The sequence below is a fragment of the Boleophthalmus pectinirostris genome, unplaced genomic scaffold, assembly GCF_026225935.1.
Source record: "Boleophthalmus pectinirostris isolate CB_2022bp ecotype Guang Dong unplaced genomic scaffold, ASM2622593v1 HiC_scaffold_19, whole genome shotgun sequence".
Taxonomy (NCBI): domain Eukaryota; kingdom Metazoa; phylum Chordata; class Actinopteri; order Gobiiformes; family Gobiidae; genus Boleophthalmus; species Boleophthalmus pectinirostris.
This window is the reverse complement of record NW_026571140.1, coordinates 16406017-16420823: the sequence shown is the minus strand read 5'-3', so window position 1 is coordinate 16420823 and position 14807 is coordinate 16406017. Positions and strand designations below refer to the sequence as shown.

The 14807-nt window shown below is 37.7% G+C and overlaps 1 protein-coding gene across 3 annotated transcripts in view; it reads left to right on the top strand.

The window, feature by feature from the left end:
• LOC110175342 (A-kinase anchor protein 13) overlaps nt 1–5432 on the top strand; it is a 64739-nt gene extending 59307 nt beyond the window's left edge. For 2 of the 3 annotated variants that reach the window (XM_055154246.1, XM_055154247.1), the window contains exons 33-38: nt 867–911; nt 1158–1208; nt 1314–1586; nt 1696–1875; nt 2246–2534; nt 2790–5432. In XM_055154246.1, the coding sequence (XP_055010221.1) occupies nt 867–911; nt 1158–1208; nt 1314–1586; nt 1696–1875; nt 2246–2534; nt 2790–2842 (891 nt within the window). In that variant the 3' untranslated portion in view covers nt 2843–5432. The remainder of the gene's footprint in view (nt 1–866; nt 912–1157; nt 1209–1313; nt 1587–1695; nt 1876–2245; nt 2535–2789) is intronic. The other variant, XM_055154248.1, reaches the window with a different exon arrangement.
• Nucleotides 5433–14807: the final 9375 nt, after the last annotated feature.

The following is a 14807-nucleotide window of genomic DNA, read 5'->3' as shown; positions in this document are numbered from 1 at the left end:
TCCTGCATTGATTTCTAGTGATAGCCATTGTGCATTCAGGGGATTTTTGTGTGAAACTGCCTGGGTGGGTTCCGCTGGGTGCTCCAATTTCCCTGATCACATTCACAAAGGGTCATTCTTCAACTTAGTGCTCCACACCCAAATCCTGGCTAAAGATCTGGAGAATGGTCCCTCAAGCAATGCCATACTGTTCCTGCATCAATGAAGCATGATTCAAAGCCAGAACGTTAAAAAATAAAAATAAAAACAGACCTAGAGGGAGGCTGGGTCATTTGTTCTCAAACGTTGACAATAGAATGAATTTAGCTGCTTCTCTGCCTCTAGTGAATTAGCCTCTTGACACTTCCTGCCAGGCCCTGTCGCTAATAGCAACCATCAGTAGTAAAATTCAATAGAAAAATGGCTTCCCTGTAGTTGCACCCGCTATAGTCCTCCTGAATTGGAATTTAGCTCTTCTATTATCACTTTTGAAAATATATAGGAAGAATGCAGCTAACATAGGGAAATAAGCCACAACCAAAAGGGCTAATAACTCAGAGATTAAATAACTCAGAGATTAAATAATGTTTTAGTGTGTTAAATTTAATTGAGGTTATGTTATTTTTTATCATACGAAACAATAAAGCATGTAAAGTTTAGAATGCATTTAGTCTAAAAGTCATAGGTTAAGGTTCCTGTATGAGAAAAATATAATGCTTTAATATTCCTCTTGCTCTAAGCCGTGTTTATTATTATTGATATAACAATTCTATGGCAGCATTGGGAATATTATATAAATACAATACAATTTACCATACAGTATAATTACATTTTTTGCAAACACAGATACACGATGCATTAATGTCTATCTATGTGTTTGTGTGCAGGGAGGAAATGCTAACCTTCTGCTCATGCTGAAAAGGAACAGTGAGGTAATTCTGATATGTCTTTGTCTTCAATATACTGTCTTGTGGGCTCGTTTCCAGATCTTAATATCCACCTTAATCTAACATTTGTGGTTACTGAACAACATACCGATCTGTTAAAAATAACTTATATTTGAGAAAAACATTGTTATTTTCAGTGCTGGTGTTTTCTTTAATAGCAGTTCTACAAAATTATTGTCAAAAGTAAACAGTCTACTTCAAATATGCTCACTGTCTTCTTCTTTTTGACAGCAGGTTCTCCGTAGTGTCTCCAATCTACATCTCCTGCTTAGCTCCCTACAGGTATAAACAGTAGCTTACAAGACGTTATATTTAAAGGTCGACTCTATTTTGTAAATTGAACATACTGTGTGAAGGTAAATGTATAAATATAAATGTGTGTGACAGGCAGTGGTGGTGCAACAGGACAGTTTCATAGAGGACCAGCGGCAGGCCCTGAGTGAGCGCTCGTCCTCCTCTCTGTCTCTGTCTCGGCCCTCCTCCAGACCCAGCTCTCTGATCGAGCAGGAGAAGCAGCGTAGCCTGGAGAAGCAGAGACAGGAGCTGGCTTCCCTGCAGAGACAACAGGCTGCTCACGCAGACGAGAAGAGGAGGAAGGAGAGGGAATGGGAGCAGAGGGAGCAGCATCTCTCTGACAGGGAGGCCCTCATGCATGTACAGGTAAACAAGCTGACCATCAATAATAAACATAATGTATAAACGATGAGGTACTAGGCTGTGATCACTGGGCATTGAAATAACTAGATTTTATATGGACTGATTCTTGAAGGAGGAGGAGATCCTACAGCAGCACAATAAGCTGGAGCAGGAGAAGCAGGAGCTGCAGAACAGAAAAGAGGAGTACCAGAGGGACCTGGAGAGACTGCGAGATGCCCAAAGGAAACTAGAGAGAGACAGGGAGGCAGTGCAGAGACAGCTCCACAGGATGGACGAGCTGCGCCTCGCGGAGGTTAGCACAAGCACTACACAGAGCACTACAGCTGTGGTCCTGTTTACATGTGCTCTGTTGGTGCTTCAGTCACAGAGCTCTTAAAGTCAAGAATAAAAAGCAGAAATTTCAACTTGTAAACTGTGCTTCTGTAGCTTCAGGAGGTGTTCTCACTTGTACACACGGCACATCAAAACTGAAAAAAAACTGATACTAATACCTGAGCTAGATCAGAACTAAACTGGGCTGGACACAATCAGGACAAGTTTGAATGCATCTTTAGAGGAAGGGTCCCAGTCCCTTTTGACTCTTATTCAGAAATTAACTCACACGTTAATTTATACAGAGCAGATGTAGCTAGCATCTGTGTAATTCCACTGTGTCATTCCAGAGAACTCCCTCTACAACTTCAGATGAATCGCAGCTCCTTGGCAGCTCTCAGTCTTTGGAGCTGGACCCCCTGGATTTCAGCTCTGTGCCTCGCCAGCAGCCTCAGAGGCAGAGCAAGTCTAAGGGGAAAGGACTCAACCCGTTCACCTCCTCTTCAAACTCAAGTTGTAAAAACAGTGACGCTAACAACCAGCTTTCCAGAAGTCTGCTGCAGCTGACCAAGAACAAGGGCAAAGAAGGCAAGGACAAGGACAAGAAGAAGAAGAAGAGCAAGGGGACTCCATCAGCAGGTGATCTTTACTGTTACCAAGGAATCGAAACGGCTTCTCATTTTGATTCCAGAATAATTCAACAAACAATTTAACAAATATGATTGTATTAACAGTTTATATAATGCTTTGATGCAGTTTTTACATCATTAAACAACTTAATGAGTTAAGATAAAACCAACCACTTAAGTTAGTCCACTGTTTAATGAATATCAAGTGTGATGGTGTAAATATGTCATGTCATATGTGTCACGTAGAACTGTTTCTTTTTTACAGACGGTCAGCACCTGCAAGAGGGGCCTCTGGATGGAGAGATTTTCTTTTGCTAAAGACCTTAAAGCTAGAGCATATGAGCGCCTTCAGGTGGACAGGTGGAATGAGAAACATTTACGACATTAGGAGTGAAATTGCAGCACAATGCAATGCAAAGAACAAACTATACTTTATTGTATTCTATGAGAATATTGTTTATCCAAAATAACCATCTTTGGTCCTCTCCTCCACCCCCCTGTCTCTATTTTAGTCAGTGGAAGTTTATTTTCAATGATTTTTCAGGATGCAGAATGGTCAAAATTTCTCCATAGTGACTACATGAAATCCTGCCCACCATGTGATATCAATATAAATGCACTTTGATGTTTGGTAAAACCTTACTTACAATCGTTAGGTATTTGTTTACGAATTAAGTCATTCACCTTTAAAAACCTCCTCATTTTTCAAAGATTAAGTTACAAGGCTATGACTGAAACCCCAGATAAATCCTGTGCTTTGCAAATCTGTTTTATCTGTTTTTATTACATTTTTTATCCTATTACTCCTTTGCTTTCAGAAAATCGGCTTTTGTCATCTAATTGAATCTGATTTGTAAGCTGAATAGAAGCGTTCCATTTAGAAACCTTTCCTAACAACTTTAAATCATCACTCATGCTTCTTGACGAGTATTTAATGTTTGAATTATGGATATATCATAGTGGACTGAAGCTCTACAGATGTGCATGTCTATTTTTCAGACTCAACAGCAATGAAAGGACTGAGACATATCTCTGGGTGTCTAATGGCTCCATTCAGATCCTTGAGCGTGTTGTGGAGCCTTGGATGAGTATTAGCCTGATCCGCACTTTATCTGCCTGTCAGAGGGCTTTTATGTGGCCGTCATCTTTCATCTGAGTCGGGGCTTTGCTTCAGTTTTTAATTGCATGTAACGCCGCAGGTCGCATACTAATGCTGTCTCAGTCTTTTAAAAGTTCAACTGTTGTTTGCAACCTCCATCTTTGATTTGTGGTAATAGAGTCTGTACATGCACAGTGAACATTTCATCAAACAGTGTTAATTAAAGATAAAACCAAAGTTAGAGGAGATGAAACGGTATATTAACTGTTAATATGAAATGCCCCTGTTAAGATCTGCTCTGTAGGTGCAACTGAATTCACACTGTAAAGCAGTCAGTGTTGCTGAACACTTTGGCCCTTTTAATTTAAATTTTAATTGGAATAGAATGTAATGTATAAATGTGGTTATGGTTGAAAATTTTCATTCTTTTCGTTTAGCAACATTTAAGAATAACTTGCATGTTGCAAGTTTTTAACATAAACAAATGTATTGATCTTACTGGGAGAAGTCTGAATGTCTTATGTATATGTATTATCCAGCTCCACTTTACTGGATGTACCCCCACCGTACAAATGATTACTTATACATTTACCATAAACCTTGTAGGAGTGGAACATGAATTAAGATGGGTTTAGACCGTCGTGAGACAGGTTATTTTTACCCTACTGATGATGTGTTGTTCCAATTGTAATTCTAGAGTATTACCAATATTCCAAAATTCACAATATACTCCGAAATATACATACAATATACAAAACACTTGAATGGTGAAGAGTATGACTAAAATGTACAAGTTACGTTTGAAGCCACTTTCCGCCTGCTGGTCGGGCGGCATACACAAAGCAGGCTCAGTATCACAGAGGCAACAGTGGACTACAGAGCAGCCTGACACTAAACCTCTTCTCTGTTCTTTTTGTAAGTGCAGTTTGTTAACTTGCTGTCTTTGTGAAGAATTGTTCTTCTGGTCTTGGCTGGTTTATTACAGTGGTGTCTTCTAAGAGGCTTACAAGGCCAGCCAATTAGTTGCTCCATGTCTTCTGTTTATGGGTATTGCTGTAATCCTGTCAAAGAAACAAGTCAAATTCATTTTCTAAAACAATGTCTCCTTGTGGCCAATATGTGGCACTGCATCTACTAAAACTCAACTTCCCTAAAAGTCTGAAACAATTTAATTTGTTCTTTTTAAATATGTAATTCCCGCTGTGAGAAATTGTCATATTTTTCTCAGCAGGTCATTGCCGCTTTGCAGATAATGTGATGAGCGTGGGCCCTGTGCTCTGTGACATTTCTCCCACACTGCATTTGTAATTGACTGTGTGAAACAAATAAGTTGTCACAGTTGTAATTGGTTATTCAGTTGAAATCAGTCCAATATGTAAGGGCTCTGGGGGATGTCTATGTACGCGACAATCACCAATAGAATGGACTCCCTCCCCCACCATGATAGCTCTGTCTGTGAGATGAGTGTGTCCATCTCCTCATAGCCTTAAATCAGGACCATAAAATGCACTAAAGCAGAACCCATCTTCTCCAAGGAGGGAAGACATTAGATTTTTTTTTTTTTTTACCGCTGCGAAGAAAAGACGGAAATGTTTTTGTACCATAGAAAGAGGTACATAAAACATTCCAAATCATCCTGTAAAAAGGGCAATGTGTATATACGATTCATGTACAAATCATATGTAAAAATGAATTGTTTTGTCAGTGATTTATTTTGTAAGAATGCTTTATTTATGTTTTATCGTCAGCGTGACGGACAATGTAAAAATGATGCATATTTCTCATAATAAAACATGTCACAATTGATTATCCTATTGACTGCAGAGTTTTGTTTGAGGTAGTTTTGTTTTAAAGCTACAGTATGTGACTTTCTGGAAGTTGGACATCACCTAGATGATTCCATAGAAAGATTCTCCATGGAGAGATGTTTTAGATATGTTTTAATCATAAATTGTATAAAGAAGCGGAGTGTGATTATAGCGTTAACTCTAGTCAAATGAAGCTCACGTGGCTAGCAGTTGTAGGTCTGAATTTGGAGCCAAATTCCATAGTAGGATTAGGAATTCCTTAATGGACAAAACACCAGGGTCAAGTAGAGCAGATTATATTGTGGGCGGCAGTAGCTCAGTTAGTAGAGCATTCGCCCACTGATCTGAAGGTTGGCGGTTCAAATCCAGCTCTTGACATAAACATCACAGGTTGAGCGGTCAGATCCTCTGACCCACAGGTTGGCTGGTGTGATTCCAGCTCCCACAGATGAATGCTGCTGTGGTGTCCTTGGGCAAGACACTTAACCCACCTTGCCCACAGTGTCTGTGTACACTGGTGTGTGAATGGGTGAGTGGTTCCTTGTTGTAAAGCGCTTTGAGTGCCTTGAAGGTGGAAAAGCGCTATAGAAAAATGTGCCCAAAATGATGAAGCTCAGATAGAGTTTGTGGTTTATAATATATATATATATATATAAATTACATATATATATATATAATAATTTAAAAAATGACCATAACATATTAATGTTTAATATATATATATATATATATATATATATATATATATATATATATATATATACTGTGAAAAAATTAAACATTAATATATTATGGTCATTTTTTTTTTTTTTTTTTTTTATTATTATTATTTATTTATTTATTTATTTCAGTTTAAAGTACAAGACAGAATGAACTTCTACACCTAAGGATAATCTCAAGTAGCTTTTTAGTAGAACTTCAAATGGCAAAAAAAAGTAAGATCTTTAATTCTTCAAACTGTCAACAATAATATGGCAGCTAATTAGCAAAAAGGGCTTGAGAGATTATAATGAAAGCAGGCTCTTCAGTATCAGGTGTTGCTGTATTAGATGCTCATCGGCTCTCAAGTGACACTTGGGGAAAAAAAAAAAAAAGTAGGAAAGAAGAAAAAACAAAGCTGAATGAAGCAAAGAAAACTAAGGCAAACAGAATACATTTTGACCAATGTGTTAAGAGTGTTATCCTTTATGTCAGCGTGAGTATACAGAAGATTCCCTCAGCCTTTTAATATTTTTCTTTTTTTCCCCTCCTCAATTTAGTTTTGTTTATTATTATGCAATTTTCCAGATTTCACTAAAAAGTATGTTGGCAGAAACATCTCAAAAGTCAGATTAATTTTGTGGCCTACTACATGCTGCCTATAGGAGTTGCCTTACTGATAATTAAACAATTTAGCATCTCTAACTGGATTATGCTAATACTTCCTGTTGCTGTCAGTCATGTAGCAGCAGTGGAGCAGCACTGGCACAGGGAAATGTGACAAGGATCAAGACAGACTAGTAGTTCCCACAGAGCACTGGAAATACAAGCTCTGTTATCTGTATAACTTTGCAATTACAAATTTTAGTGTTAGAATTGTTGTGCAAAGAAACGTTGCAATTTAATGGCTAAACAACTTTCTTAGGTCATGTTGTCTCATATACATTATATATTACAACATTACCATCAAGTAACTGAGTAATCTTAACATCTCTATTGCAACACTTACTCCTGCTTTGCTCCACTGCACCATCCTTTAGATCAGGCTAGATCCATCACTTGTTTGTCTGCAGACACAAAGCTCAAAACTGTTTCATACATATTTTTTTTTCCTTAGGTCAGTGTTTTTTTTTTAACTATGGTGGGTTTGCAAGCTTCGTCTGGTAGTACACAAGCTCCTCTGCACGTCTATTTGGTTAATTTTGATCATGTTTTTCTCCTTTGGGCTATAATCCTTGTTTTGAACTACTTAAAGGAACAGTGTAAAGCCTGCCCTCTTTTTAAAAACACACAGTCACAATTGAACTTGAGTTACCGGTGCTTAAAGCAGCGTTTAGAAGACATAAACAAGTTTTTCTCAGTATAGGGTTAGAACATGCCTTTGTGAAAGTTCAGAACCTCCAGAATACACTCCCTGAGCTGCTGCATTAGCAGTCATTAATCATCATGAATGTAGGTGTTAAAAATAATTTATGCTCATTCTGCAAAGAATCAAAACACCAAATTATGAAAGCAATGTTTTTTTGTTTTTTTTATAATCAAGAATAAATCAACATTAGAATGGTCGTGTTAATGGAATTTCAAATAAAAATCTCACAGCTCCTTGAAATCACGTTATATTCCTTTTTTAGACCCTAGTTTAGACCTGGAATAATTCTGAGATCCACTGACTCATTTAATTCTAAACACATAGGTACAGTTTTTGATAGAGTAGCGTAGAGATCTTGCTGTTGTCATGGTAATGCAGACACTGCATGTGCTCACTAGAGGCAAAAAACAATCCATACAGGAATTATTATGTAGGAGGAGGCTTACAGGAGGTAGTGAGTTCACATTTTAGTTACACATTCTTGTTTGTCGGAACATCATTGATTAAAAGATGCTAAAAGTTATTTACAGTCTTGCACCAAATTTGCACCAAAATGCACCTGAAAGTCCAGCATGAAACAAAACTTTTAAATGTCTATGAAGTCCCTAAAGCTAAAACTAAATGTGATTACAAATAGACAAATATTTATGTTGTTCTTCAATTTGATTATTCACAGCCTCAAATGGGTTGCTTTTGTTTGGATCCAAGATAATGGCAAAGTATTACTCTGCCTAAAGGGGATAATGAAAAAAAGAAAAAAACAAAACAAAACATATACATCCATTGAAGGCACTGATTTTTACTGTCTTAATGTGAAAAACAGAGCTAGTTTATTTTAAAGGTCCCATTATGTAAAATGGACTCTTGTGAGCTTTAAGTCATGTTATAATGTTGTTACCTCCTCAAAAACAGCTGAGCTGTGTTTTGATTCATTCACACGAGTAATGCTGCACTGTTGAGCTGTCTACATCTCCAAAGCTCAAAATGCTCTGTTCCACCTTGTGATGTCATGAAGAGGTAGTTTTCAAGTTAGGATCATTACATTACATTATACATTTTGTTCAGTAGAAATTGGCAATTTGAGGACTGAGATTAAAAAGCTTCTAGTAAAAGGTGTATAGAGTTCAAAAACACTGTTGAGCATTACATGACATCACAAAGTGGAACAGAGTGTTTTCTGTTTGAGAGAAGAAGTCCGCCTAAATATGCAGGCTTTGTGCGTTAAACATGTGTGAATGAAATCAAACTCAACTCCAGGTATGTTTGTGATAATGAAACAACATTATAATTATAATATAATTGTTTTCAATGGTCCAGAGTTATTCCTCACTTAACTTAACTCCAAACATCCTAATTATTCATAGTGATTAGTGAGCGCTTTTTATTTTGTTAATAATATCCTTATGTTGTTTGACAGATTATGCAAGTGCTGTAGTTTATATAGTATATAAAACAGAACAAGATTGGTTTAAATTGTGATGCCATGTGCAAGTGGTTGACTTCATGGTGATGAATAAATTATGAAATTGGTAGTGTCCTGGTTTGGTCCTTGTTTGAAATTCTTGAGGTACACTTAGTTTAATTCTATTCTAGTTCAGTCCTGATCCAAGGTTTAGTCACAGTTGAATCTGTTTAAACTGTAGTGAGTGTGAAAGAATGAAGGCGTCCAAGAACAAAAGTCATGTTTTTGGATCCGCAGTCGGGCCTGTGCACAGTCTCTCTGTGGATATTCATGCTGAGTAGTATTATTCCAGATTAGGATTTAGATAACAGTCTTATGTACACAAAATTGCTATGAGCTTTTGGCCGAGTTAGAATGTTGTTATTTCATCAAAAACATACTCTGAGTTGTGTTTTATTTTTTTCACACATGTTGTTGTAATCCTGCATTAGTAGTCTGTCTGTGCCTGAAAGGCTCAACATACTCCAGTTGCTCCACTTTGTGATGTCATGAAGTGGTAATTTTCAAGTTAACAGCTACCTTTTTGTTTAGCAGAGATTATAAATTCCAAATCTGATATATTCCAAATGATTGTAGTAAAAGTAAAAACACAGTAGAGCACTTCCTGTATTATCACATGACATCACAAGATAGAACAAGAGTGTTTTCTTTTTTAGAGAAGAGCTTGGCCTAAATATGCAAGACTTGTGTGTTAAATATGTGAGTGAAACACAACTCCAGACGATTATACATTATAACATAGATCAGAAAATAGTGTTATATGGGCCCTTTAAGGTTAGACAAGTTAGTCTCCAGTAAATGAATAAGTCAGTGTAATGTTCCCAGCAAGCATGGAAACCCAACATGCATTTGAGTTTGTGTGTTGCTTTGGGTGATGGTGGGGGCTGTCTCATGTGCAGTGGTACCAGAGGGTGCAAATGGGTGCCCTCTCCTCTGTCTCTCTCGCTCTCTCTCTGAGGTGGAGGATGATTTAGGAGGCCTGTCTGAGCCACGTGTGGAGAGAGAAAGCAGAGAGAGCAATCCCATTACTCCTCAGTGACCCTGGCTTAATGCACAGACGCACACATGTACAGTACAATGCTGATTTCTATAGAATTCTAATGTGTTCGGGATGAGACTATTGGCTACAGTTCGACCACACTGCAGGAACAATGCTGCAGGTCAGTGGGTGGACTAAACTAAAGGGAAAAGGAAAGTACTTTTGGGCATCATAAAGTACATTATAAACAATACACCATCCACCAAGGCATTGCAGTTTACATATGCATAGAAATGTATGAGCTTTTTGAACAGCTGGTGTAGTTGGTGCTTTAAGGGAGCCAGGCTGGCGCTACCTAGTGCCGTCGCTCAATTTCATTTCTTTCCAGAGAATAGGTCAGGAATCGGAATACACTAGATGGTTTGCAAGAACCCCGGAAGTGTGAATCCGAGCACCAGCCAATCAGTGAAGAGCCATATATTTTCTGTTGGCAACGATTCCCAAGATCAAGGATTTAAAGCAGGAACAAAGAGAATGTCTGAATTTTATCAAGGGGAAGATATTGCCCTTTTTCCTACGGGATTTGGGAAAAGCTTAATGTACCAGTTAGCCCCGTTAGGAAGCAAACTAATTCTAATGCTGTGAGGTCAGAAGGTTTCTACAAAGTGAAACTGGCTGATGAATCAGGCTAGGTTTAATCGACACTACAGGCAAAACTTTTTTTTTTTCAAAGTTTGTTTTCTTTTTTGGTCAGTTTGGTATCAGCATACAAGCTTTCATGTGAAAACAACAAAATGGTCCACTCTTAATTTAATCAACTTTCCTCCATAGAGTTGTATTGGACATTGTAACTTCAAAGGCTGTTTTTCAAAATGCAAGTCTGATTTATTAAAGTTAAAAAAAAATAACATTATATATATATATATATATATATATATATATATATATATATATATATATATATATATATATATATATATATATATATATTATATTTATTTTTTTTTTTTTTAGGCAAATTCGCTGTCAGATCTCCAAAACAAAAACAACAAAAAGAAGCAAAGAATTCAAATGTGAGTCTTTCCTTTTCATGCTGTGAATGTCCCAAAAATTCTCAATTTTTGTATTTTCTTACAGTAAACTACAGAAGAACTTTCAAATTGAAGTTTAAAAATTTTGAACTTTAAATTTTAAACTTTTCTTATTCATCTCTCTTGCTTTTTTTACTTGCTACTAAATTAAAAAAAGATACTACAATCACCGCCATAGAGTTTGGGATTGTGCCATCACATTTTCGAGAACTTTTACTTAGCCTAATATTAAATCATCTGAGCTTTTAGTTTGCTAAACACTACACTTTGTTCAGTTCTTTGGCACATGTATTTACCAGTAGTGACCCAGAGGTTTACCAGGTTTTTCCACAGCTCTTTCCTTTACTTTTTAAATATTGTTTTAGTTAATGCATCTCTGTGGACATTTTCACACAAGCAAGGCGGATTTTGCTAAAAACTTTTTCACCCTTGTATTGGCTGCCCTGTTTGATGTACAGGCTGGTACCATTAACATATCACAGTTTGAACACTACATTGAAGTGCTGATCTATCATACAAATCTCACCATTAGCAGCACAAACCATTTTCCGCAGATACTCCTGGGCACTGGCTTGTCTCTTGTTTTCTTGTTGGTGAGGCCTGTTGCCACAGTTACGCTCGGCCCATCTCATTTAGAGGAGCTCTTAATGACCTCAGTGCTGCCTATTGAGCTGTGATCACCGCACTGCTCCGAATCATCTTGTGCTCCAGGCATTGCCGTGCTTCTAATCCTATACCTCACCAATGAGAGGGTTAAGAGTATGCTGGTGATTTTAGATATGGGTAGAAATGTGTACAGCAACTTTATGCTCCCCACTGTTGAAAGAATATGTGCAATTTGACAAAAAACATGCACAAGAGCAGCTGGTGGTTATGGTACTTTCCGGTGCATTTGGGGGGCTTTCTTTTGTCAAATGAGAAAAAATCAAAACAAAAACATTTTAAGGTTGTGTAACTCTGTCAAACTGTTTTTGAAAGTGGGACATTCATTATTTTCTTAAACATCTTATAACTTTGTTGTGATGTAAGCATTGTGTAATATAATTATCTTAATTGGCAGAGTTGGGCCCAAGTTTTGTTTTGCAATCTCAAGTAAGTCTCAGCTCTTTGACCTCAAGTCCAAGTCAAATCCCAAGTTAAAGACAGGCAAGTCCAAGTCAAGTCTAGAGTCACCGGCTCATAAGTCCAAGTCAAGTCCAAGTCGTCTGTCTTGAGCTTCAAGTCATTTCAAGTCTTTAAACCAAAATACCAAATATAGCTTAGATTTATGCAATTTATATGAATTTTAAACTAAATTGTACTTAAAAAGTCATGGTATATTATATATGAGTATTTATATAGTTGAAGAAATGCACATTTTTTCCTTTTTAAATGTCTTGTCAAGATCTTAGTGTGAATCATTACGGTCAGAACAGTAAGAATTCAGATTTTAAAGTGCTTAATAACAGTTATTATGTCATGAAATTTAACGATCATGTTCTTTGTAGTTCCCTCTGTTTTACTGTTTTGTACTGTATATTACTGTATATTCCTGTAAGACATTTGAGGATACCATATCACAGTACTTTAGGTACATACAAAGTAACAAACAGACAAGTGGAAGCGACATGGTCCAGTTTGAAAAGTATTTTCTAAAAACATATTTATGTTTTTAGGAGAAGCATCAAGTCTTGTCAAGTCACAGTCTGAATCAAGCCCCAAGTCACTGACCTTTAAGTCCAAGTTGCGTCCCCAGTCTTAGTCCATTTTATCAAGTCGAGTCTCAAGTCCTAAAAATAGTGACTCAAGTCTGGGGGGATCTGCCACCTGCTGGTTTCCATGATGCTTTACCTAGCATGTCATAGTATTGCTTAAAATATTTTCTTTTCAATTACAACTAAAAAACTTCAAAAAACTGCATTATTATCATTGGGCATGCATCTCCAAAGATTTGACCTAATTCAAACTTGGCCTGGTAGTGTCACCTGCTTGTTTCCATGGAGATAGATAAGTTTAATGCCATACTGTGGAAAAATCTAAGCAAAGCAAAGCAGCAGGTGGTGGACCAGCAGATAAGTTACATGGCGCACCTTTAACTTCATTGTTGAAAAAATGTGACTATCACAACTTAACCCTATAATCAGGTTTAACTAAATATGATTTTAAAAAAAGGTATATCTAGGCTGTACATGTCACTTACCATTGTCTTTTGTAATTCACAAATATTTCATTTCACGACAGAAACCTCAAAACAAAACTGATGAAAATCTCTATACGCCTTGGATCTCACAACATATTACATCAACCCCCACTGTTAACTATTCTGCTGTAATTAATATGTATCTGTCTATTCACGCCAAGACATAGCTTCATTATCTAACAAATGCACTCTTGTTTTCTCCTTTAGTCTTTATATTCACAGGCTGGTACCAGAGCATAGGCAGGATCTGGTGCTGGAGCAGGACTTAGAAGCGGGCTCATTTTGCCATTAAATAGAGCTAACAAGGTCCGCTGGGATGGTACAGCATGGCCATTCATGTCAGTTTGGAATAGTTAAGAAGCACTGATAATGCCAGCCTGGATTTCCCTATGGTCCAGTGCTCTTGTTTTTACCACTATGAAAGGAGCAAAGCAGGACTCCACACCCACAGGCCTTATATGTGTGTGTGTGTGACTTAAAAAGAAAGAGCCTCTAATGGAGCTGTGTCCCTAAAATCATTACCACTTCATGGGCTAATAGATTTCCTTTGATGCCCCCAAGTTGTTGTATGAGGAAAAGTCCCACTGCTGGACTGTATGACTTTAAAATCAGTAGGAACGCAGGCGCTTTCATTAGAAACAATTAATCTGGTAAGATGTTGTTAGCCCCTAGCTTCAAAGGTTGCAGTATTAATTAATTGAGACGTAAGTAGCAATATTTTACTCCAACCTATTGGCCAATCGTAAATAAGATGTCTATATTAGATGAGCTATATAGCATATTGTTCATTTTAAACAAAGGGAAGTGTCAGGACAATGGAATGATGTTAAAGGTGTACTGCATAACTTTTCATCTGGTTTCCATGAAGATGTTATTTCCATGACTAGAAGTGTGGCATTAAACTTCCTGTCCATGGAGAAAAGCATATGACCCCAATAGGCTACAGCTTACAAGTCGCATTTGTGGAGATGCAAGCCAACTCACAGTCAAGGTATTTTCAGCAGTAAAAATACCATCCAACAATCCATCCATTTTCTTCCTTTTATCCAGGGCCGGGTCGCAAGGGCAGCAGTCTAAGCAGGGACTCCCAGACTTCCCTCACCCCAGACGCTTTCACCAGCTCCTCCAGGGGCACCCCAAGGTGTTCCCACACCAGATTAGAGACATAGGCCCTCCAGTGTGTTTTGGGTCTTCCCTGCGGCCTCCTTCCAGTGGGACATGCCCTGGACGTGGAGGAGCAGTGGCTCTACTCCAAGCTCCTCCCGTGTAACTGAGCTCTTCACCCTCTCTAATGGATCACCCAGCCACCCTGCAGAGGAAACTCATTTCGACCGCTTGTATCCACAATCTTGCCCTTTCGGTCATTATCCAAAGCTCATGATCACAGGTGAGAGTAGGAACGTAGATCGTTGATCAGTAAATCTAGAGCTTTGCCTTTTGAGTAAAAATACCTTTCTGTTTTTCTTCTATTAAGCACACTCTAGCCAAGTTTATTGTCTAGATGGAACATACCAGGAAAAGTAATAACAACATCTCCATGGAGACAAGTGGGCAAACCCTCCTCTAGAAAAGTTTAATTGTGCATCTTTATATAAAG